General features: G+C 41.7%; 3 protein-coding genes across 6 annotated transcripts in view; 2 read left to right on the top strand and 1 right to left on the bottom strand.

Annotated features, from left to right (window-relative positions):
* Positions 1 to 608: 608 nt before the first annotated feature.
* On the top strand, positions 609 to 6,874 carry cog8 (component of oligomeric golgi complex 8). The gene is made up of 5 exons (XM_067586770.1): positions 609 to 1,181; positions 2,050 to 2,257; positions 2,439 to 3,257; positions 3,526 to 3,694; positions 5,690 to 6,874. The coding sequence occupies exons 1-5, from the start codon at positions 853 to 855 to the stop codon at positions 6,001 to 6,003; spliced, it is 1,839 nt and encodes a 612-aa protein (XP_067442871.1). The 5' UTR covers positions 609 to 852; the 3' UTR covers positions 6,004 to 6,874.
* Positions 6,875 to 16,361, bottom strand: nob1 (NIN1 (RPN12) binding protein 1 homolog). 2 transcript variants are annotated; one of them, XM_067586894.1, is made up of 10 exons: positions 16,252 to 16,361; positions 14,835 to 14,967; positions 14,509 to 14,642; positions 13,713 to 13,784; positions 13,440 to 13,574; positions 11,937 to 12,089; positions 10,012 to 10,302; positions 9,569 to 9,666; positions 9,317 to 9,461; positions 6,875 to 8,237 (listed from the first exon to the last, which is right to left on the bottom strand). In XM_067586894.1, exons 1-10 carry the CDS (start codon positions 16,318 to 16,320, stop codon positions 7,968 to 7,970), a joined length of 1,500 nt encoding a protein of 499 aa, XP_067442995.1. In that variant the 5' UTR covers positions 16,321 to 16,361; the 3' UTR covers positions 6,875 to 7,967. The 2 variants fall into 2 exon arrangements, with proteins under 2 accessions (XP_067442995.1, XP_067443080.1); XM_067586979.1 differs by lacking the exon at positions 11,937 to 12,089.
* Positions 13,800 to 24,550, top strand: part of wdr59 (WD repeat domain 59) — a 24,379-nt gene continuing 13,628 nt past the window's right edge. Inside the window, exons 1-11 of one of the 3 annotated variants that reach the window (XM_067586638.1) lie at positions 13,800 to 13,902; positions 17,062 to 17,227; positions 18,336 to 18,385; positions 19,051 to 19,186; positions 20,651 to 20,736; positions 20,818 to 20,898; positions 21,351 to 21,388; positions 22,088 to 22,176; positions 22,257 to 22,373; positions 23,405 to 23,482; positions 24,411 to 24,550. The exon at positions 24,411 to 24,550 is cut by the window's right edge and continues 17 nt beyond it. In XM_067586638.1, the coding sequence (XP_067442739.1) occupies positions 17,174 to 17,227; positions 18,336 to 18,385; positions 19,051 to 19,186; positions 20,651 to 20,736; positions 20,818 to 20,898; positions 21,351 to 21,388; positions 22,088 to 22,176; positions 22,257 to 22,373; positions 23,405 to 23,482; positions 24,411 to 24,550 (869 nt within the window). In that variant the 5' untranslated portion in view covers positions 13,800 to 13,902; positions 17,062 to 17,173. Of the gene's footprint in view, positions 13,903 to 14,933; positions 14,996 to 17,061; positions 17,228 to 18,335; positions 18,386 to 19,050; positions 19,187 to 20,650; positions 20,737 to 20,817; positions 20,899 to 21,350; positions 21,389 to 22,087; positions 22,177 to 22,256; positions 22,374 to 23,404; positions 23,483 to 24,410 lie in introns of those variants that run through there. The other 2 variants (XM_067586459.1, XM_067586548.1) reach the window with 2 other exon arrangements.

Genomic DNA, 24,550 nt, shown 5'->3' with positions numbered 1-24,550 from the left:
GGGGTCAGATGCCCCTTCAGCTTATTTGTTTGTATTTGCTGTAAGAACTACATTTAATACTCTACCAGCATATTACTCCACAAACTGTTGGTTTACAATATGTATAATGATGCTGTAAACACTGAAATCACATTCAAACACCTTATGTCTTTTCAGTAAATTAACAATGTTCTTAAGGGGGCATCTTCCCGCATCTTACCCTTCATGTTATGTGCAAAATTACTGATAACTGCGTTAATATGGTGTGCCATGTTCAATGTGATGGTTTCATGACACTCCATGGGAGAGACAGAGTCCGTGTCAGTGGGGGTCCCAGGTGGGGTTCGATTTTTATTCTAATTATTGCTCATTTGTTTTTTAAAGAAATAATAACAACAACAATAATAATAATAATAATAATAATAATAATAATAATTATTATTATTATTATTATTATTATTATTATTATTATTATTATTATTATTATTATTATTATTATTGTTATTATTATTTCCTGCACGATACATGTCCAATGATCCATTGATCCAAGAAAGAATATGAACTGTGGTTGAAGTAATACCTTTTTTTGTCCTGCGGGGGGCAGTAATGCTCCGAGTCGCGCCTAAACTGCCAAAGATAGCAGGAGAAGAAGAAGAAGCTGTCAGCGGTACCAGGAAGTGGTTGTCAACACTGACTGTAGCTTCTGTGTATTCTTATATCTTCCTGGCTTTATCTGATAATAAGATAAGATAGTAATAATATCTGATGCAGTTCGTTAAACGGTCACATTAAAAACCACATTATAAAGTGGTTTTAATGAATCTGTTTCATTGACAAACAGCAGCAGTTGAATCTTGAAGCGGAGGGTCCAACATGGCGGCGGTGGACGTGGAGGATGAGAGTATTTTAGCCTCCATCTTCAAGGACAGCTTCCCGGACAGCTGGAGGCAGAACCCGGACTTCACCGCCTACCTGTCCGAGCTCAGCTCCTTCGGCCTGGAGAAGCTGAGCCGGGAGCCGGAGCGGCTGGCGGAGGAGCGGGCTCTCATCCTGCAGCAGACCCGGGAACTGGCCTTCTCCAACTACCGGACCTTCATCCGCACCGCCGACTGCACCGAGCGGAGCCACCGGGACTTCAGCCGGGTGGAGGCCAGCGTGTCCCGGCTGCTTGACAAGCTGCCCGGCTTCACGGAGAGATGCAGGTCGGTGATCGGTCACCAGAGACAGGATCAATAAGACCAGAGATATGTTGATTACAGCTACAAGTAGGGATAAATGATATGGACACAATCAAATATCAAATACCTTGATGTTGATATTGCGACAGTATTGTAGAGATAACTATTGGTGCTTTCACAAATTATTTACACATTGCGATTTTTGATAAATAATCATCAGTAATGTGGATGTAATGACTAAGCGGGTAAAAGGCAAATAATAGAGCAATTACAGTAAATTCCATCACTTTATTGTAATGTAGCCTTTAAAACCAGGAAAAGACAAATGTTTAATTTGTGTCTTAATTTAAAAAAATATCCTGCTCACCATAAAGTCTTAGTGATTTAAGATTTAAAACTCTTAACTTAGAAAGAAAAGCAAAGAATCTCTCAGACTTCAGGTGTAACTTTGAGTTCTCAGGGTTGCGACAGTGGTTCACTTCTTACCAGGTTACATCACCATGGTAACTGATGCAGAACAGTTAACCTGCTCCAGAGCGACCACTGACCAATCAGATCACTGGAACAAAAGAGTCATCATTCCTACAGGATCCCGACATGGACAAAAGTCCTGAGCTACTATAAAGTGACAAGTAAAAAAGAGTTTTTAAAATGAGTTATTTAAAAAAAAGAACTCTGACTTCTGTTGTTAAATAAATAAAAAGGTTTTACAGATAAAATTATATTTATACGATAGCAGGAAAAAAGTTTTAACATCAATACAGAAACTCAGTCGACATTAGCATGAAAAAAATTCAGTGCGATACCTGAGTGCAGGTTGAGATGCTGAAACTCTGTGGTGCTGATGTTGTTGAATGCATCGTGAGGAAACTGTTCGGTGTTTTGTGTTCAGGGGTTTCATGAAGGAGGCGGAGGACATCGGAGCCAGTCGCCGCATGAACAGCCTCACGCTGAACCGCCACACCGAAATCCTGGAAATCCTGGAGATCCCGCAGCTCATGGACACCTGCGTCCGCAACGGCTACTACGAGGAGGCTCTGGAGCTGGCGGCGTACGTCAAGAGGCTGGAGAAGAAGCACTCCTCGCTTCCAGTCATCCAGGTGAGTCCAGGTCAACCTGAGAACTGTTTCTAAGATACAGATACAGACCTGTGTGGTCAACACTAGTTGGCGGTTAAAGCAGGATTATTAGACTGTGTGCAGTTACTCTTTAAATCCTCCTGTTAGACTCTAAATGTTGAATATTCAGTGAAATATAATATTTGACGTCTTGTTTCTTCAGGGAATCGTTCGTGAAGTGCGTCAGTCGACTCAGCTGATGCTCAACCAGCTGTTGCAGCAGCTGCGTAGCAACTCCCAGCTTCCCGTCTGCCTCCGCGTCATCGGCTACCTGCGGCGGATGGACGTGTTCACGGAGGCGGAGCTGCGGGTGAAGTTCCTGCAGGCTCGTGGCACCTGGCTGCACTCCATCCTCGCCGCCATCCCCGACGACGACCCTTACTTCCACATCACCAAAACCATCGAGGCCTGCAGAGTCCACCTCTTCGACATCATCACGCAGTACCGGGCCATCTTCTCTGATGAGGACCCGCTGGTGCCCCCCGCCGGCGGGCAGGTGAACGAAAGCGCCATCTTCCACGGCTGGGTGGTGCAGAAGGTGGCGGAGTTCCTGGAGACGTTAGAGAGGGACCTGCAGCGGGGCGTGGGGGGCCGCCTGGACTCCCTGCTGGGTCAGTGCATGTACTTCGGCCTGTCCTTCAGCAGGGTGGGGGCGGACTTCCGCGGGCAGCTGGCGCCCATGTTCCAGACGGTGGCGGCGGACACCTTCCGCAGAGCCGTGCAGGAGGCGGTGGACAAGTTCCAGGAGGACATGAACCTGTACACGCTCATCTCCCTGCCCTCAGTGCTGGGAGGGACCATCCCCCCCGTGGCCCCCAGCACCCAGCCCGGCACCCTGCAGCCCCCCATGTCCCTGCTGGACTTCCAGCCGCTCGCCTGCTTCCTCAACAACGTCCTGACCGCCTTCAACGACCTGCGGCTCTGCTGCCCGGTCGGACTGGCGCAGGACGTCACCAGGTGCCTCGAGGACGCCCTCAAGATGGTGAGCAGCGGTCTGAGTGGGTCCCAACACCCACATCTGTGGTATTTGGACGCAGTCAAGTAGTAACTTGTGTGACGTATTTCTCTTTACTGTGTTTACATGTATTGTATGTATTGCACCAGATTTAGCTTCAAGCTACAATTAAAACATAAAACAGCACAATAACAAACAGTTTAAAGCAAAGAACACAAACACCACGGTGAACAGTGTGGTACACGGTGTCGGAGGAGTGTGTATCAATGTTGTTGTCGGTCTCGTTTCCTGTCAGGTGACCCGGCAGGTGGTGGTGTTCCACCGGGCGGAGGAGTCGGCCTTCAGCAGCCGGGAGAAGGAGCTGTTTGTTCAGTTCTGCTGCGCGTACGCCGAAGATCTGCTGCCGTTCCTCAACCGCTGCCTGCAGGTCCTGTTTCCTCCGGCGCAGCTCGCTCTCACTCTGGGTGAGGATTCACAGCAGCATTCAGTTTATCTTCAGAGAGTTTTATATGTGTGTGCATTAACCTTCAGACGTATACGTACTGTATACTTTCTCCAGAGGGACACAGTGAGATGATGTAACATTGAACGAGTTTGACAGGATTTATTTGTGTAACATCTGAAGAACTGTGTGTTTGTCCTTCATCTCTCGCTGTGCAGATCCAACATTTCTCTCCAGATATCTGATACTCGTGTTCTCTTGATTCATTTATATGTAAAGTAACATGAAGTCAGAGACGCTGTGACACTAAAAACTGAGAAAACACTGACAGAGAAACTGTGTTTAATGTGGATTAAATGCTGCTTCTCTGGTCGTGTTAGGAATCACTTCACTGCCTGTACAGCACATTTCAACAACAAGACAATTCAAAGTGTTTTACATAAAACATAAAAGACATCAAGACAGAATATAAAAGCAACACAAGTAAAAAGACATAAAAACAATTAAAAAGTGTTAATTTGGAAATAAAAAGAAGCTAAAAGGGAAAAAGACAAATAAAACAAGAGAATAAAAGTTACAGTGTAAAATATAAACCCTCAGATTTAGTTTAATAAAAGTCTTCAGCTGTGATTTAAAAGAACATTGAAGTGTTTTCATTTCAACCATCGAGCTGCAGATTGTGCAGCTAACAGAACATGAAGCTCTGTGATTGGTTGTTTTTTGCTGAAATGCATCTCGAGAGTCGTAGTTGATTCCTGTCTGTTCCTGTTTGAAAGCAGCAGGTTTGTAGTTCTGACTTCTGATCAAACAACCAGATATTTTCTAACACAGTTGTTTGTTTGTTCTGATGATTCAAACCAGCAGAGTTTCATGTTGATCCAAACTGTAGAGAAGAGAACTGAGAGTCTTTAAATGAATCTAATTCACACAGTTGTCAGATAGAAACAGAGAGAACAGAATCAAACCACCAGACTACAAACAGCAGCAGCATCTGACAGACTGTTACAACCCAGAACTGCTATTTATTAGAAAAGGTCACAAACATTCAGCCTCAGTGTGATTAAATAACAGAAGAGAACAAAGGAAACGGCTGCAGTGGAGCCGAAACAAAGAAACAACGGAATCCCACAGATCCCAACAGGATAAACCAAACAAAACCAGTCTGGCTGCACTATTCTTACTGGTACTGTTGTATCAAATTGTTGCAGAAAAAGGTACCAGAGCAAAAAACTCTCTCTTGAAAATAAAAAGGGAGTCAGAGGTCCAAGCAGCAAAGTGTTCTTTAATGCCAGCAAAAAAGGGGAGCAATCAGCACTTTTACAAAGAACCAAATCGCTCCAAAGCTTTTTCTTTGGGGCATTGTTTTTATGCCCTTGGGTCGGCTTAGGTCACACCTTATCATCCACCCTCCCTAATTTTTGACCAATTATTATATTACTTTGATCTCCGTCACTCGTTGTTGGTCAAAACTCTTCAAAACAAGTTTTGAGGTGTTTGAGGATATGTACTGGCATATTCAATTCTACCTGATTATATCCAATTTTTATATAAGTATTGGGAATCATTTTACACCATTATTGCCAAGTTGTCTTCTGGCCTTTTTTATTTTTTATAAGTTATTCTAGTCATTTTACACCCTTATTTCTTGATCTCCTCCAGAGAGTATGTTTGAAAGGTGAAGACTTTAGCAGACCCAAGCAAAGTGACATGTAATACAAACACACTCAAATTTCTCCAGTGTATGATTATGATTCTTCTATCGTGCCTCTATACGTACAGTGTGATTAAATATGGTTCATGAGATTATAACTACACCAATACAAATTGTATCACACTAGCCCTTATTGCTTATAAACTTATAAAATCAATCTGCATAGCTTAATATTGTCTTTAAGCACACCAATGACTTTTAATGAAAATACACCACAGTACAAACCGCTCAGGTCTGGTGTTCAGAGCAGACAGACGAGCTGCTACGTGTAGTTTTGCTTTCAACACGTCCTCTGTTTGTCTGCAGGCGTTCCTGCGACTCACCTGCACAGGTACGACAGTCTGGGCTGCATCGACGTCGCCGCCGTTCTCGAGCCGCTGAGCTTCATTCTTCCACAGAGAGAGACGCCGCCGCCGCCGCCTGCGCCCGACGTCATCGACATCGACGCGGAGCTGAGCAGCCTGACGTTCGACTCGCAACCCAAAGAACCAACGACAGACCAGAACCGGTCCGGTCCCACAGACTCTGAACCGGAGCCGGGACCTGAACTCACAGAGCCCACGTCTGAGGAGCGAGACGACGGGACGGTTGAGGACGAAGACGAGTTTTCTTTGGAGTAGCTGAACGTCTCTGTGGGTTTGGGACTGTGGGAGCTGGTGATGGACCTCTTATGTTTGTGGATGTGGTTTTATGGTCTAAATGATGAATTAAAAACTCTTTAACAGCTTTACTCTCGTATCTCAACGTCCATGACGACTGACGAGGAAACATCTCAAACATCTCGGCTGTACGAGCAGGAAAACAGGAGAATAGTTTCCATTAACAGCACACTGTTCAGTCTGAACACCAACTGATCAGTTCAATTATCTGTCAGTTATTTTCTTGATTGATCGATTAGTTGTTTGGTCCATAAAATGTCAGAAAATGTCGATCAGTGTTTCCCAAAAACTCCTCACGTCTTATTTATATCCACAAGATATTCAGTTTACTGTCATAGAGGATAGATTCAAAACAACTAATCGATTATCAGGATAGTTGATGATGAATCGACTGATCGTTGCAGCTCTAAACACACTACAAACTCAAAACCTGCTTAGATTCAGTCGGAGTCAGATGTTGTTATTGTCTTGTTTACCTGTTGAAGTGCCTTCCTGGAGTCCAGCTGGGAGAGTAAACGGTCCAGTCAATCAAATTTAAAGGATCAGTCTGATGTCTCTGTTTAGCCTAGCTTAGCATAAAGACTGGGAGCGGAGGGAAACTGCTAGCCTAGCTTAGCACAAAGACTGGGAGCAGAGGGAAACTGCTAGCCTAGCTTAGCACAAAGACTGGGAGCAAAGGGAAACTGTTAGCTGAGCTCCAAACATCCACTTTACATGTTGGATGTTTTCCTTTTACAGGATCTGGATTGAAGGGTTTAAGATGTGTGTCGATATAGTTTAATGACATATTTAAGTGAAATGATTAAATAATTAAAATATGATTCTGAACAGATTCGTTTGTCATTTTTCAGTTTTATTTGGGTATTAATAAAGATACATTAAATTAATAAGTCAGTCACACATCCGGAGGATTTGACATATATTGTGACTATTATTAACCTTAAAAAACTGTAAAGGGGAAATGCTGGTTTTAATATTTAAAGAACCAAACTGTTGTTTCAGCTACACATCGTTCCTGCTGATCATTTTCAACATCATCCATCAGTTTATTGATCACACAAACGTTTCCTCCTCACGTCAAATTCTGAAAAACAAAAACAACCTTTGCTGCTGCATTCAAGGACATTTCAACATCTGAGTGTTGAAAAGCACTTTATGATCAATAAAGACGAGCTGATCATCTCTCTGACTTCCTGTCATGTCCTCTTCATTCTTTAAATACCAAAATAAAAGCAAAACAGGGACACTGAAGATGATGATGCATTATACTCAGCATGTTAATGAGAAACATGTGACATCATTAAGAAGAAACAGCAGCAGTCTAACGTCTGATCTTTTGGTTTGTTTCTGGTCTGATTTGTTTTTTTAATTACTGATAGAAACAAACTTATGAAAATAAGATCCAGCTTCTAATAAACTAATTATCTTTTAGAGGCGTTTCTGTGCAGCAGCAAATTCTTACATCTCAGATATCAGATTGTGTTTTTTTTCTTCATTTCTGTGACTGTTGTTCTGCTGGTTTCCACCCTCCTCCTCCTCTTCCTCCTCTTCCTCCCTGCAGGACGTGTCGTCACAGAACTCTGGTTCTACAACTTTTGTTCTGAAAGGTTCAGGTTACAGGAAGCTGCAGGTTAAAGGTCATCAAGTCCCAGAAATAGAAGCAGAAGTGTCCTTTAACAAAACCTTCAGTCCAACATGAAGCTTGTGCAACTTCAGCTGACTGAACCCTGAATGTGACGGATTCATTATCTGCAGAACGTCTCATAAATGGATTTAATGGTTTCAGTGGTTTTTAAATGGCTGATGGATGTTTTAGAAAAAAGCTCAGCAGGAGTTTAAAGTGTGACAGATTTATTCAAACAACCAGTTTGGTTCTTTAATCTCTAACAGATGAGACGCCGTCGTCTTCATCGTCCGTCGGCTCTTCACTTCTTCTTGACGAACTTCTTGCGGCTGGCGTTGGGGTTGGCTCGTCTCCGGCCGCCTCCGCACTGGCCGTCTCGGATGTGGAGGTTGGCGGCGCGGCTGTAGATGTCGTTCTCGCTGAACGGCGAGGCTCCGGCCACGTAGTCCGGGTTGAAGACGTCGGTCTTCTGGCGAGCTTTACGGGAGAGTCTCTGCTGAGGGAAATGCTGGTCCTCCACCAGCTGAGGGTTGTTGCTGTGTTTCCCTCCCTGAGGAAGAGGCAGCGCGTGCTGAAACACAGAGAGAGAGAGAGAGAGGTTATTTCAACATTCATTACTAGAAACCAGCAGGTTGAGAGGAGTATTCAGTATTTAAGATATGAATTAATGTCCATTAACTATGATTGACCAGATGGTGTTTATTGTTCTCTCCTCTCACTGTTGATATGTGGTGGTCACCAAACATCGTCGGAGAAATATTGTTTTTTTTTAGGTGAAACAGCTTTAATTAATATTTTAACGATTTTAATCTGCGTGTACGTTTGTTTTTGGAGAGGAGGAGACCTCTGCGGGTAATTCGGCTCCCGGGAGAAACCGACCGGACGTCTGGATCTAAAGTTATCAGAGAAATAAACCGAACAAATGTTAGCAGCAGCTCGGCTAACAGCCCGTACCGGACGTCCGGTGGTCGCCGTACATCGTCGGAGAAACGCTGATTTTTTTGGGCGAAACAGCTTTATTCAGTGTTTTTACCTGTAATCTCCGGGTCCGTTTGTTCTGGAGAGGAGGAGACCTCTGCGGGTAAAAACATCCTGAATGATGAACACTGGAGTAATCCTATCCCGGCGATGCTGGTTATTTAACGACGAAGACAACAACTCCCATGATCCCTTGCTACTTCACACCGTCATCACACTCCGTCTGTTGTTATTGTTTTGATTGAGACGCCGAGCGGCTGAAATTACATAGTGTGCGTTTAAGGTAGACATTATGAAAAATGAGCAGGTGAAGGATCGACGTTGATATTAAACGAAGACATGAAGACATGAAGGCTGAAACACGCTGACGACGGCAAGAGAAGTAAACAGATGGACTGTATGTGGGACTGAACTCATAGAAAAACAATCAGTTCAAAAACATAAACTAAGATATAAAATTCTGTATTTGTCTGAATTCACAACCATTCAAGGTCTTAAATTCAGAAACTCAGACAGTGCAGCAGTTTTCCAGGACCTGCAGACACCATGTGACCAGTTTCAGCAGAAGCACCGTTGGAAGGTTCAGACTCAGGTTTAAGGTTCTGGTTAGTTTGTGTGTGTGTGTGTGTGTGTGTGTATGTGTGTGTGTGTGTGTGTGTGTGTGTGTCTCACCCTCAGTCCTCTGCAGTTCAGCACTTTGGGGTTTTTGGAGAAATGCATCTGTATGCTGCCGTCCTCGTTGAGCGTCACCGCCACCTTCTTCAGCGTCTTGTTTCCACAGTGAGGACAGAACACTTTGTTCATGTTGCTCGTCGTCCTGAAATGTAAAAAAAACACATTCAGAGTAAACGTTTGTTGTTGTTGTTTTTTAACAGCGCGGTCGGTTTTATTCTTCACAGACAGACAGAGAGAGTATAAACTCACTTAAAGCAGGCGTGACATCGCAGGATGTAGTTTCTCGCCTGTTTGATCACCATCCCGTTAACGGACAGGACATGAAGTCCTATCTGGGTGAGAACGTTCTGCAAACACAACAAACACTTTCAGTCTATAAGAGAATAAACATCCTCAACACTTCAACTTCACACTTCATCTAAATGTGTTTAAAAATGAACAATTTAATCTCATCTCATGTAAAACAACTTAAAAAATAAGAAAGCTGCATGTTTAGTGATTATTTCATGTAAAAATGATCTAAATGTTAAATAAAGTCACTTTTATTGTCTCAGTCAACAACAACATCACAATAAAAACACAATAAATAGAAAACATGCAGACGTCGGCCTGATATAAAACTATTCAATCTGTTAAAAACTTCATGTAAACAAACAAACAATAATAACAACAGTAAACAGGTGTTTGTTTACCTGCATGGCGAAGTCAGTGGTCAGACATCCAACTCTGACATCAGCTGGAGCCGTCCAATCAGCTGTGTCCATCTTCACCTGTTTGATGTTACTGGGAGTGATCCATCCACCTCCGTCATCATCATCATCATCATCATCATCATCTTCCTCCTCCTCTACCTCCTCTTCTTCCTCTTCCTCTTCCTCTTTAGGCTCGTTCTCTTTGTCCTCGTCATCTGATTGGTCCTCTGACTCCCTGTGCCCCGCCCCCTCCTCTGTCTGCGGCGACGAGTCCGAAACAGAGACGTCGTTCTGCAACGTCATCACGACAACCAATCAACGACAACGACAGTCAGCCAATCAGAGACCAGAGTTTCACCACAACGTTTCTCCTTTTGTCTTTTTTAAAACTATTTAAAGCTTCATAGAGACTCAAACACATCACAGTAAACTCTACCATCATGCAGCTAATTAGATAAATTAGTATTAATTAATGACTTAAATACAATACAACAGCTAATGTGTGGCTAACATGTTAGCAACCAGCAGCCTCCCCATGCAGCAGACTCATGCTTGTGTCCATCTGATGAATGAAACTCATGAAAACTGAACTTTGTGGTTCTTGAAGTCACAAACTGTGTTTCCGTCTGTTTTTATTCACATTTTGTTTGTTTATAGAAAAAAAATTGAGTTGAAATGCAGAAGAAAAAAACTATCGCAAAAAAAGTCTTTAGGCCTGGCTTCAGCTGAAAAGTCGTCGTACCGATAAAACCAAAATGCGACAAAATGTAAACAGACTGAATAAATGATGACATCATGAATCATGTGACTCAAACGTCACTGAAGAGCTGAAAACATCAGATGTGTGTGGAGCGATGATGGATGTATAATAAGAGCTGGATAGGGCGCCGCCGCAGTGGCCACTCGCGGTATTGCAGGTAAAATCCCCCTGCAGCCCAAAAAGGATTTACCCTCATAGACCACCACTGTAACAGAGACGCCTGTAAAACTGTTGACACGACACCTCGAACTGCAAACAACGTCAATGATGACTCTTTCTGTTCTGAACTTTTGGTCCATGGAGGTTTTATGTTTGTAAAACTTTCCTCCAGCCGAGAAAAGCGATTTAAAAATCTGTGACATCATCACAATGTAAAGTCTATGGACCAGCGGGAGCTCGTGGGCGGGGCCAGCGGGGGGAAACACTGCTGCGTTTATTCAGTGGGCCGCACAATGCGGAAGCAAACCCGGAAGCTAGAAACTTTTTTTGGCGTAAGCGCCAGGCGAGCAGTTCCTATAGGACTAAATGGCGCCATTTTTAGTCTGGTATCCAGCTCTTATAATACATCCATGGGAGCGATGATGAGGAGACTGTAACCTTCCTCACATCAATACATGAAACTAACAGAAACGTCTTATTTCCGTCATGTTTTTGACTCTTTTTAATGACGTCATCTCGTCGTCTACAGCAGTCGGTTGGAAAAGGACGTCTCGCTACGTCTTCATCTTCTGTAATGTGACGGATTTTTGAGTGAAATTAAATATGTGGACAAATTTAAATCAGATCCTTCAAAAATCAAGATGATTCAAAAGGTTTTACAGGACGAGAAAAAAAAATTAACATGTTTAATGACACATATTTGGCACATGAAAAGAGATTTTCAGGTGTTTTATGTGAAAAAAGTACTATGAAGCCTTCTGATGATGTCACTGATGATGTCACAGCGTGGGTCGGAGCTGAAGACAACAGTGTGGAGTTAGAGAGCAGTGAGGTTAGCATCTCTGCTGGAGGCTAGCAGCTATTAGCATCACACACCACGATCTCCAGGTGCATTGTGGGTAATGTGGGCGCCAGGTATTGACAATGTTTCTGATGATGTCGTTGGAGTGAAATGTTGAATCTCTGCAGGACTCTTTCAACAATACAAACGGATTATTTTATTTACCAGTAAACCCAGCAGCTCGTCGTCGAAGGACGGCAGCGGCTCTCTCCAGAACTGGAAGCTGTTAAACTCTTCGCTGTCGGCCGCCACAGAAGACGTCTGTGTGTTCGTCTGTTTCTGTTTGTTGTTGTTTGAATTCAAAACCTCGACTTGATCCTGAACAATCAGCAACGATAAGAAACATTTAAAGGACGAGTTCATAATTGTTCAAGTTTGTCTTAAACCAACAGTCAGGAGCTCAAATGAACATTAAACCTGCTGTAATCATTCCTCCTGTTCATACCGACCATCAGAAGATCCCTTCATAATGACCTTACAATGAAAATCCACAGTCCTCCTTCAGCGTCCAAATGAGTCAAATCAAGTAGATATCTTTCAACGTTACAGTCTTTTTAGTGCCAAAGTTCCTCTTTTTGTTACTATACTTCCACCTGCAGCTCAACAGGGAAACACTGTCCGAGGAAACACAAAGAGGGAATTTGATGCTAAAAAGACTGTAAATGTGTCAGATATCCACTTGATATGACTAACTCAGACTGCTGAAGCTGAATAGAAGCTTCACACAGACTTTTAAATGACTGTGTGGACACACTGTGGATTTTATCCTCCATCACTTCCATTGAAAGCACATTTGAAGGATCTTTTAATATCCAGTATGAACAGGAGGAATGATTACAGACACCTGACTGCTGGTTTAACACACTGGGAACACTGGGAACACTGGGAACTCGTCCTTTACCTACACTGACAGTCTGAAGCCCTACAGCGTTAATAACAACCATCGTATGAACGTGTTGACACAACAAACAACATACTGATGATTTGCTGCTTTTCTTTGTTTTATTTATATCTTCTATCTAAACTGAATATTTTGGGGTTTTGGCTGATGGTTCGACGCATTTTTAACTGTTTTATTATTATATTTAATAGACTTAATTACTCAAACAATCAATAGATTAATCAATAATGAAAAATAAGCCCCAGTGACGTGAGGGGAGCAGACAGTTGATCACAGAAATATAGTATTTATTTATTTATTTATTATTATAAACAACTGACATCCCCGTTAAAAAAATATGTATTTCTGTGATTTTATTAAACAAATACATAATATTTATCAGCTAATCAATACCTTAATGCTTTCAGTGCTTTATATATTCTATACTGCTGTTATTGTTCCATCATCACATAATACAAACAAGTTATGTCCCAGATGAATTATCATCAAATCAGTTCATAAACAACCAATAAATGCTGTTTATGAAATTACAAACATCAATATTAAATGATCTGATTGATTATAGTATTTGATAAGTAACGGATCCTGCTGCTATCAAACATTCACGTTACCATGAAGACAAAATCAATATCATCATGAGGATGCAGTTTTTTTTAAAATATGTCATACAAGGAGAAATTTTAAAGATAATTTAGAAATAATGTTATTTTCCCGTTTTGTTTGTTTCTGTCTGTAGAAACATGCTGATGGTTGGTCTTTAAACTCACCAGTAAACCCAGCAGCTCGTCGTCGATGGACAGCAGTGGCGCTCTCCAGAACTGGAAGCTGTTAAACTCGTCGCTGTCGACCGAGTTCGACGTCTCTGTTTGTGACTGACGGCCGCTCGAACCGTCCGCTGCCTTCTGAACGGACATTAACAAAAAGACAAAACTTAAAACTGTCCCAAAGATGTTTTAAACTTTATTAAACTACAGACACCTGATTTTATTCTCCAGTGAGGTGAAATAATCCTCAGAACAGAACTAACAGCTGTGTTTTACCTTGGAAGGAAAGTGGAATCCCGCCACGTTAAGCGGAGTCTCTGGGTGTCGCCGCGTGCTCTGAATATTAACCTGAAACAAAAAATATTCAAATGTTACTCTGCCGTTACTCTAACGTTACTGCTGGAAACACAGTCGAACAGCTGAAGCAGACTGCGCTCGGTGGCAGTCTAAAGTAAAACGCTAACAGGTCGGTCAGGCTGTGTTTAGCCTAGCAGAAAGACAGGGTAAAACTGCTAGCCTAGCTTAGCACAAAGGCTGGCAGCAGGGGGAAACTGCTAGCCTGGCTTAGCACAAAGGCTGGTAGCAGGGGGAAACTGCTAGCCTAGCTTAGCACAAAGGCTGGTAGCAGGGGGAAACTGCTAGCCTAGTTTAGCACAAACACTGGTAGCGGGGGAAACTGCTAGCCTAGTTTAGCACAAACACTAGTAGCGGGGGAAACTGCTAGCCTAGTTTAGCACAAACACTAGTAGTGGGGGGAAACTGCTAGCCTAGCTTAGCACAAACACTGGTAGCAGGGGGAAACTGCTAGCCTAGTTTAGCACAAACACTAGTAGCGGGGGAAACTGCTAGCCTAGTTTAGCACAAACACTAGTAGCGGGGGGAAACTGCTAGCCTAGCTTAGCACAAACACTGGTAGCAGGGGGAAACTGCTAGCCTAGCTTAGCACAAACACTGGTAGCAGGGGGAAACTGCTAGCCTAGCTTAGCACAAACACTGGTAGCAGAGGGAAACTGCTAGCCTAGCCTGTAGGCATGAAAGCAGTGTCCGTGTTGCGTTCGAGGTCTGTAGGTACCTTGACCTCTGGCTCTTTCCTCAGGTGTTGGGAGCCGACGTGCTCCAGCTGCAGCTGGTAGGTCAGAGCCAGGACTTTGATGTCGGTGGCGGACAGACTCGGGTAGTCTCCCGTCTTCTTGGAGAACTCCGTCACTGAGCAGAAAAACAAAAACACAAAGAAGTCAGACTGTTTGCTAACAGAGCTCGACACCTGAGGAACAACCCAACATCAGAGCTGATGACACATGACTCCCTGTAGGGTTATTTACACAAGATGCAGGTGTATTACTTACAAATTATGTGTTCAGGGTTAAGTTAAGTTATATTAAGTTAAGTTTAGTTTACCCAGCCTAATGTGTTCAGGTTGTGGTTCTTTGAAGTTCAGCTGGTACGGCAGGAAGGCCAGACTCCTCCTGGTGGGTTTGTCTCTGATCTCGTCCACCACATCTCTCAGAGTGTAGATGTTCCTGCCGATGTCCTGCAACACAAATCAACACAACAACAAGGTCAATTAAAGGATCAACAGCCAAGATCATTTTAATCTTCATATTAGCTTCAGATACATTTTTAAATACATTTTTGCACAGAAGGAGGACTGTGGATTTTGTCCCCCATCACTTCCATTGTGATGTGATGCTACTTTATACTTCCACTTTACTACATTTCAGAGGGAAATATTGTACTTTCTACTCCACTACATTTATTTGACAGCTTTAGTTACTTTACAGATGAAGATTTGACACAATGGATAATATAACAAGCTTTTAAAATACAACACATTGTTAAAGATGAAACCAGTGGTTTCCAACCTTTTTGTCTTTTGACGTCTTACAAAAAGCAGTGTGTAGTCGGGGTCACATTTCACATGTCTATGAGTTGTTAACAGCTCCACCAAATAGTGATTTTTCCCTCTAAACTTCTCACATGCTTTCATTTCAATAAATATTCAAATGATCCAATATTTCAGCAAAAATCGAAGATTAGAGAAAAAGTCCAAAAACTGAAAACAGATTTGTGTATCAGAACTTTGTTTTTTCTTCTTTCCTCTCCCATTAATCATCTCACCACCCCTCAGATTTATCTGCTGACCCTTTGGAGGGGCCCGACCCCTAGGTTGGGAACCACTGGACTAAACTAGCTAACTGTATATAAAGTAGTGTAAACTAGCTCCACCTCCAGCAGCTACAACAGTAACATGCTGCTCTAACACTGATGCTTCACTATTAATAATCTAATGATGTCATATATAATAATATATCAGTCAGAGGGACCAAACCACTACTTTTACTGCAATACTTTAACTACATCAAGCTCATAATACTTCTGTACTTTTACTGCAATACTTTAACTACATCAAGCTCATAATACTTATGTACTTTTACTGCAATACTTTAACTACATCAAGCTCATAATACTTATGTACTTTTACTGTAGTAGGATTTTTTTAAGGAGTACTTTTACTTGTAATGGAGTATTTTTATTTGCTGTATTGGTACTTTTACTGCAGTTAAGTATCTGAATACTTCTGGTTACAGTCAGAAAACAGTCTCAGTGATCGTTTAGTCTCCAGACTAGTTTTCAGACAGATATATGAGATATTAATCTGTAATTGTTAATAAAACAGTCCTGTAGGTGTTTGTCATCTTTGGGCTTCAGTGTCTCTGCAGCTTCGTTCAGACTCTCGCGGGCTCCTCGCGCTCACTGACGCACATTTACCTTCATAGAAACATCAATTAAAGTCCAAACAGCAGTAAAATCTCACCTGGAGAGGCGCTTTCTTTAAAAACGCTCCTGCATCTGCGACAACATGCTCCACCAGGGTGGCCGCCATCTTGGATCGATGACAACCAGAAACTCGAACGACCAATCAGAGAAGACGAAACAGTCTCATGACAGACAGAAAACACGAACGTCTCACTCGTGTCGGAAATTCACTTTTCGGATTAATCTGCTGATTATTTTCTTGATTAATCGGTTATTAATAGTCAGAAAATTGTAAATATGCCTGTAAACATTTCTTCAACTCCAAAGTGATGTCTTCAGTCGTCCAGTTTTCTTCGACCAACAATCCAAAAACATCTTTTTTCTTCTTTTTTTAATGCTCCATGTATGAAAATATTCAGGTTTTTCCATCATCCAAAAGGCAGCTTTAGTAGTGTCCTTTAAAAGCTAAGCTAAAAACATATATTTTAGTTTAGCTTTTAATTAACGCATCAGTTCTTGTTTTCGAATGAATCACCTTTTATTATTATTTGTTTTTATCAGTATACATGGATCTGTGCTGCTATTCAGTTTTTTTCCTCTTGAATCTTAACTTATTCCTGTGTTTTATAACAAAAGAAACCCAACCTGCCCTTTGAATTGTGATATGTAAATACATTTTTATTTATTTATTTTGATTGATTGGTTGATGACTGATTGATTGATAAGTGTCCTTGGGAAGGCGCTTGAAATGAATTTATTTATTTGTTGTCATGATGATAAATATCTGATCTTTGTAAAATGTGTCTTCATAACCTAAATAAATCTGTTTAATGTTTTTTGTTTTGTTTGTTTTTTTGTTTTTTTACAGGAATCGTTTCCTTGTTGTGGTTTGTCGTTTTTTCCCCGCAGACCCTGAACGCAGCGTTACGCGTCATCAGGGTCACGTGAGGTTTGTTGACGGTAGAAGCAGAAGAAGGAAGATGGCGGCTCGCTGGAGCAGTGAGAATGTGGTGGTGGAGTTTCGGGATGCTCAGGTGAACAACAGACTGAGTTTAAACATGAAACTGAAGCTCAGTCACAGTTTAAACTCTCAACTTTAGTTTGTAACGATTAGTCGAATAAATATAAACAAAAGTTGATTATCGATCAGTCAATCAAGTTGTTTATGGAGTGCAACATGTTCTGGTTACAGCTTTGTCCGGATAATAAAGTAGAATAAATGATTATAAAATTAATCATTGATTACTTGAAAGGTAGTCAATAGATCAGCCTGATTCATGGTGAGAATAGTTGTTAATTGCAGCCTGTAAGTCCAGAACATTTATGTCAAACATTAAGAGCTGCAACGAGAAGTTTAATAATCAATCAACAGAAAATAAACAAATTTGTTCTATTAATCAGTTATCAATCAAAAACACCAGTTAATCACCATCTTCTTTGTTATTAGTTCCTTAATCGATTGGCAGAAAATGTTTTTATTTTATGAGTAATTAAAAGTTATTTTTCAAGCTCAAACATCAACAAACTCTGGTTTCTGTTTCTGCTTTTCTCTGTTTTATATAATAAATCTATAAATTTAAAGGAAGAACTTCAGAATAAAACAGACTGAACTGAAGATGTCTCCTCGGTCTGATAGATTAATCAAAGAGATAATTGTTTGATAATCGTTCAACTACATGTGTGAATTCATGTGTAGATGAACGATAAACTCAAACTTGAATGTTGATAATCTAACAATCGTTTAAGTAAAAAAATAATATAAATATATAAATCAGACTTGATGGATTATAAAGGAAAATAATCTGACAGAATCAATAAAACTCATCCATAATGTGATTCTACTGAGTTCCATTTAAAATAAAGCAGCTGTATTTAATGTAGCTGATAATCATCCACACTAATGATAAAATACCACCGACGCTGGTTTGATGATTTATTGGTGACGTTTAGCTACAAACAGCTTAAATTAAACAAACAGTAAATAATTCATGTGTTCTTATTTATCTTGTTTCATATCAGCTGTTTGCTGTTTGTTTAGAAAAGAACCTCGTTGTTATCTGCAGCTTTCAGATCAGCTGTGACCCTCTTCCTCTTCTTCCTCTTCTTCCTCTTCCTCTTCTTCTTCTTCTTCTGTGTTTTCAGGCCACCGCCATGTCCGTGGACTGCCTGGGCTCTCACGCCGTGCTGTCCGGGTAAGTTCAGTTCACCTGAACGCACCGCAGCTGGATGGATTGTGATGATGATGATGAGAGGACGACTCTGAGTCTTCCTGTAGTGCCTCCATCCAGTGAAATAATAATAATATAATAATAAACTTTATTTATGAAGCACTTTTCAAAACGTTTGTTACAAATTTCTTCACAAGGCAAAAAAACCAAGATAAAAACAGACAAAGATAAACATGATTAAAACAGAGCAGAGCTTCAAGAAACATTTTATTATTTATTATTATTAAAGTTTGATTCATTCATTCATGTTCATCGTCTCCAGAATCTGTGAATCTGTAGATATTGTTGGTTTCTAAAGTTTCCTCCTTCACTGTAAACTTCATCATCAGTGTCTGAGGCCGACGACATACTGAACCACGATTGGCTCCAAACTAGTTGTGATGTCACAAACCCGGCTCATAGTCCCGCCCCTTAAAAACCAGATTTTCAGTGAACTCAGAGAAACGTTCGTCCTTCAGCAGATGAATGAAAACAAACTGCAGAGACGAAGAAACATGCAGCTGCAGGAACAATCAGAAGATGTTTCTGAGTGAAGGAGGATCTTTGAGTTCACGTCCATCCTCTCAGAGCCGCCGGCGCCACGTCAGACTCTCAGTCTTTGTTTCTTGTTTCTTGTTTCTTGTTTCCAGCCGGCGGTTCCTGTACATGGTGAACCTGGAGGCTCCGTCCGAACCTCCGCGGAAGATCGGCCGGCAGAGTAAATGGGACGTCGGGACGGTTCAGTGGAATCCTCACAAGTCAGAGTCGCACGTCTTCGCCGCCTCGGTGAGTTCAGCTGTTAATAACCAGGAAACGTTCGCCAGACGGCGTTCAGACCAGAGGAACTAAAGACTCCTCGCTCACAGGCTGACATCCTGCAGCCCCCCCCCTTTATATTTTATTTGTTGATTGATTGATTGATTTTTCCCTTTCTCTGCTTTTAATCAATTTTCTTTTTATTTTTTCTTTTTACCTACTTTCCTTTTTATTATTATTTTATTTCATTTTATTTTTAATTATTTTTTTACACACAAATATACGTCTAGAAAAACACTGATATAAGTTCATTGTTACAAATAAAAACCTTCAACGATCAAACTAACTAACTCTCATCACAAAACATTAAAATATATTACAATATAATACATGTTTATTTTTATTATCATATTATTATATTATGATCGTTTTAATAAATGATTCCATCATGTTGTTGTGTGTTTGTGTTTTATGTGTGATTGTCGAGTCTTTTGTTCTTGTTGTTAAATCTATTAAAAAGAAAAACTGACACATTATTATTGATCAGACTTGATTGATTGATCAGAGTTACAGTCGTGTCTCTGTGTCTTTGATCTATATATTAACTATATTTTTCATCTTCAGTTGTTGCTTCCTGTGTTTCGTCCGTCAGATTAAAACTGAGCAAATATATTTAAAATGTAGCTGCAGCCTGATAAACAGTCAGATTCCACTTTATCATCATTAAGCAAATATACGTCTGATAAATGATCAATTAATGGACGACACTGAATAAAACTTTATTGACATTTTTTCCGCCCTGACTCAGACTCTTTTTAAAGATAAATGTGCATCGTCTGCATACGCATGCATTAACATCTCTACGTCCACTGAATTATAATGGAGGCTCTGCCTTTTATCTACCCGTTGCCATGGTGACGTTCATCAGACAAACAGGCCGGTGATCTAGTGTATTGATGAGTGTGTGTGTTGTTTCCATAGTAACTAGTATGTGGATCTGTACATGTGTATTGATGAGTGTGTGTGTTGTTTCCAGAGTAACCAGTATGTGGATCTGTACATGTGTATTGATGAGTGTGTGTGTTGTTTCCATAGTAACCAGCGTGTGGATCTGTACATGTGTATTGATGAGTGTGTGTGTGTTGTTTCCATAGTAACCAGTATGTGGATCTGTACATGTGTATTGATGAGTGTGTGTTGTTTCCATAGTAACCAGTATGTGTATCTGTACATGTGTATTGATGAGTGTGTGTGTGTTGTTTCCATAGTAACCAGCGTGTGGATCTGTACATGTGTATTGATGAGTGTGTGTGTTGTTTCCAGAGTAACCAGCGTGTGGATCTGTACATGTGTATTGATGAGTGTGTGTGTTGTTTCCAGAGTAACCAGCGTGTGGATCTGTACATGTGTATTGATGAGTGTGTGTGTTGTTTCCATAGTAACCAGCGTGTGGATCTGTACATGTGTATTGATGAGTGTGTGTGTTGTTTCCAGAGTAACCAGCGGGTGGATCTGTACTCGTGGAGGGAAGGCTGTGGAGAGGTTCACACCTCCCTGCAGGGACACACCCGGGTCATCAGGTAACAGCAGAGTTAAATCAAACGCACCCGTCTGCAGGTAACGGTCAGTCTGGACTGACTGTGATGTGTTCGTGTCCTCAGTGATCTGGACTGGTCCTGGTTCGAACCCGAGTTCCTGGTCACCAGCTCAGTGGACACCTACATCTACATCTGGGACACCAGGTCAGAGCTCGTTAACTTTCCTCAATTAATCAATCAGTCGATAAAATGTCAGAAAATGGTGAAAAATGTGGATCAGTGTTTCCCAAAGACGACGTCCTCAAATGTCAAAGATCTTCAGTTTACTGTCAGACTGAAGAAACCAGAAAATATTCACATTTAAGAAACTGGAATCAGAGAAGTTTTACTTGTTTCTTTTCGTGGCGGTTGTGTGACGCTCAGAGCAGCAGCAGTACAGACGGAGGTAGGTGGCTACAGCCGAGCCTGTGACGTAAACGCATGTCGACAGTGTTTTTGTAATTATTCTCACTGCCAGAAGGGGGAGACAACTTTAATAGTTGACAACTAATCGATTAATCGATTAATCGTTGCAGCTTTCATACAATCCTGAGTTTTTGTCAAAAAGCAACATGTTCTGTTGTTTTCATTAGTTTTCTGTCTGTTTGTCTCCACAGAGACACTCGGAAACCCACGGTGGCGCTGTCTGCTGTCGGTGAGTATTTAAAGGACCAGACAGTAAATACCTCTTATTGACTTTGTGTTACATTATAAATTTCTCAAAGAACTTCAGTATAAAGTCCAGAAGTTGTGATATGAAGCACAACAAGCTGGTGAAGCTGTAAATAGAACAGTGTTCCTGCACATGCTCAGTAGCGTCTGCCTTACACAGAACTACTCTCCAGAGACTGAAAACATGATGCTGTTATTAGTCTCTGGAGCCGTTTCTAAACAAACTCTTCATGATGAAGGAACATGTGACCCAGTGCAGCGCTGTGACTCACTGACGTGTTTTTAATCAGATATATCAGCTTTGATACAAACACAGTACTGGTCAGTAGATCAGTTCACTGCTGGTTTGGATCCAAACATAAAGACAAATATAGAAAATCATCAGAATTATTATTTAAGGAAAATCCAAACAGTCATTAACAACACATCTCGTCAGTGTGACAAACAAACCATGATTGTGTCCTTGAATGCACCACCAAGCAGTAAACGGCCCCTGCTCTTGATGATCACACGACCATAAAGCAACTAAATAAATAAATAAAAACTAAATCAAACAGATTAACTGTTATTGACAGAAATGAACGGAAGAATCTGAACAGTCAGATTTATAAACAACAGTCATCAGGATTGTTGTTAAAGTGATGAAACATGTAAAACCTGCAGTGTGTTTGTTTCCTGTCAGCCGGAGCGTCTCAGGTGAAGTGGAACAGGAAGAACCAGTATCTGCTGGCGTCCAGTCACGATGGAGACGTGCGGATCTGGGATAAGAGAGTGAGCAGACTCATCTTTAGTCAGTGAATTATGTTTTATAGATTATAGTTTTCCTGACTGTGTTTTTTCTCTTCGAGCAGAAGCCGAACACGGCGGCGGAGTACGTGGCGGCTCACCTGTCGAAGATCCACGGCCTCGACTGGCATCCGGACAACGAGTTCATCTTAGCGACGTCGAGTCAGGACAACTCAGTGAGGGTGAGAACATCAAACACACCGTCGGGTTATTAAAACTGTATATTTATACTGAACATCACAAACTGGACTGAAGAGGAGAAACTAAACATGAAGTTTAAATTTGATTTGAAGCAACAAAGCAGGAAACTGATTTTTATTATTTCTGTTGCTGACCCTTAAGCTCAGCATCATAACTGTTTAAACACAACACACACACATCAAACACACACGTCTCTTCACAAAGACGATGCGTTCAGGATCAGCGTCAGTAATCCGAGAAAAAAGTTTCTCCTCATAACTTCAGATCTTTGTTCAGAATCATCAATCATCACATGACTTTTTGTGAACAGGAAGTGTTGAGAAGCTCTGATGTCACTAAACATATTGATCCTTGCTGGTTGATACAGAACAATTACAGCAGATCAGCAGATCAATCAGAGTGATCAGAATGTCCCGTCAACATGGTTCCTATCCCGCTGGAACCCTGATGATCTGCTGCGTCCATCCAGATGTTGTTATATATCATCCGTTCACACATGGAGATTTGTGCTGATTAAAAACTTCTGCACATAAAGATCAAAAATTACAACATTTTAGTTTTTTTCCCCATAAGAGTCTAGAAGCATGTCGAGCTGGACAGGTTCATTTGTGCAGCACATTTTATATATATAAAATAAACTAACATAGAATAAGACATAAAACAGAAGAATTAAAGTCACAGTGCAGTGTGAGATATGAACAAGAAGCTTTAAATGTGGTTTAATAAAAGGTAAACAAACAGAGAAGTCTTCAGCTGTGATTATAAAGAACTGAGAGTTGCATCAGATCTGCAGTTTGTTCAGATATGTGGAGAATAAAAACTGAACGCTGCTCCTCCAGGTTTAGTTTGGACTCTGATGCAACAGTTGTCCTGAAGAAAACAACACCAGCCGTGTTTAGATGACAGTGACGCCGTCATAAGACTGTAAATAAAGGACATTAAAAACAAAACACCTCAGTTTTATCTAAAGATGCATCTGGACTCAGTTTGTTTGTCGTGTGTCTCTGTGTAGTTTTGGGATTACCGACAGCCCAGGAAGTACCTGAACATCCTGTCCTGCCAGGTGCCGGTGTGGAAGGCCCGCTACACGGTGAGTAGCAGCAGTTTACTACTGAATGAAAACACACGTTTACAAGTAAAAGTCCTGCATTCACAAACAGCTGAATTAGTATTTATATTATTAATATTTATATTATTAATTTACTGCAAAATACAATAAACGTATCAAACATGAGAAAACTCGTTATGTCGGATGATTCCACTCAGAGTTATAATTAGATTATAGACAAATATTCAGAAGAAATTACATTTTAGCAGCAACTAAATGGTAAATGGAGTGTGTGTGTGTGTGTGTGCGTGTGTGTGTGTGTGCGTGCATGTGTGCGTGTGTGTGTGCGTGTGTGTATGTGTGTGTGTGCATGCATGTGTGTGTGTGCGTGTGTGTATGTACGCGTGTGCGTGTGTGTGTGTGTATGCGTGTGTATGCGTGTGTGTGCGTGCGCGTGTGTGCATGTGTGTGTGTGCGTGTGTGTGTATGCGTATGTGTGCGTGCGCGTGTGTGCATGTGTGTGTGTGCGTGTGTGTGTATGCGTATGTGTGCGTGCGTGTGTGTGTGCCTGCGTGTGTGTGTGTGTGTGTGTGTGTGTATGCGTGTGTGTGCGTGCGCGTGTGTGCATGTGTGTGTGTGCGTGTGTGTGTATGCGTATGTGTGCGTGCGTGTGTGTGTGCCTGCGTGTGTGCGTGTGTGTGTGTGTGTGTATGCGTGTGTGTGCGTGCGCGTGTGTGCATGTGTGTGTGTGCGTGTGTGTGTATGCGTATGTGTGCGTGCGTGTGTGTGTGCCTGCGTGTGTGTGTGCGTGCGTGTGTGTGTGCGTGTGCGTGTGTATGTGTGTGCGTGTGTGTGTATGTGTGTGTGCGTGTGTGTGCGTGTGTATGCGTGTGTGTGCGTGCGTGTGTATGCGTGTGTATGCGTGTGTGTGCGTGCGTGTGTGTGCGTGCACGTGCGTGTGTCTCCTCAGCCGTTCTCTAACGGTCTGGTCACAGTGATGGTTCCTCAGCTGAGGAGAGAGAACAGTCTGCTGCTGTGGAGCACGCTCGACCTCAACAGTCCCGTCCACGCCTTCGTCGGACACGACGACGTGGTGCTCGAGTTCCAGTG

The sequence above is a fragment of the Thunnus thynnus genome, chromosome 1, assembly GCF_963924715.1.
Source record: "Thunnus thynnus chromosome 1, fThuThy2.1, whole genome shotgun sequence".
In the NCBI taxonomy this organism is placed as follows: domain Eukaryota; kingdom Metazoa; phylum Chordata; class Actinopteri; order Scombriformes; family Scombridae; genus Thunnus; species Thunnus thynnus.
The sequence above is the reverse complement of the archived record's forward strand: the minus strand, read 5'-3'. Positions and strand labels throughout refer to the sequence as shown.

Bases quoted from the DNA above. Each gene is read 5' to 3' on its own strand.
- cog8 (XM_067586770.1), top strand. From the start codon at position 853: ATGGCGGCGGTGGACGTGGAGGATGAGAGTATTTTAGCCTCCATCTTC. The intron at 3,258-3,525 runs GTGAGCAGCGGT...GTTTCCTGTCAG, and splicing joins TCGAGGACGCCCTCAAGATG to GTGACCCGGCAGGTGGTGGT. The intron at 3,695-5,689 runs GTGAGGATTCAC...GTTTGTCTGCAG, and splicing joins GCAGCTCGCTCTCACTCTGG to GCGTTCCTGCGACTCACCTG.
- nob1 (XM_067586894.1), bottom strand. From the start codon at position 16,320: ATGGCGGCCACCCTGGTGGAGCATGTTGTCGCAGATGCAGGAGCGTTT. The intron at 13,575-13,712 runs GTAAAACACAGC...ATGTCCGTTCAG, and splicing joins GATTCCACTTTCCTTCCAAG to AAGGCAGCGGACGGTTCGAG. The intron at 8,238-9,316 runs GTGAGACACACA...TCTGTGTTTCAG, and splicing joins TGAACTGCAGAGGACTGAGG to CACGCGCTGCCTCTTCCTCA.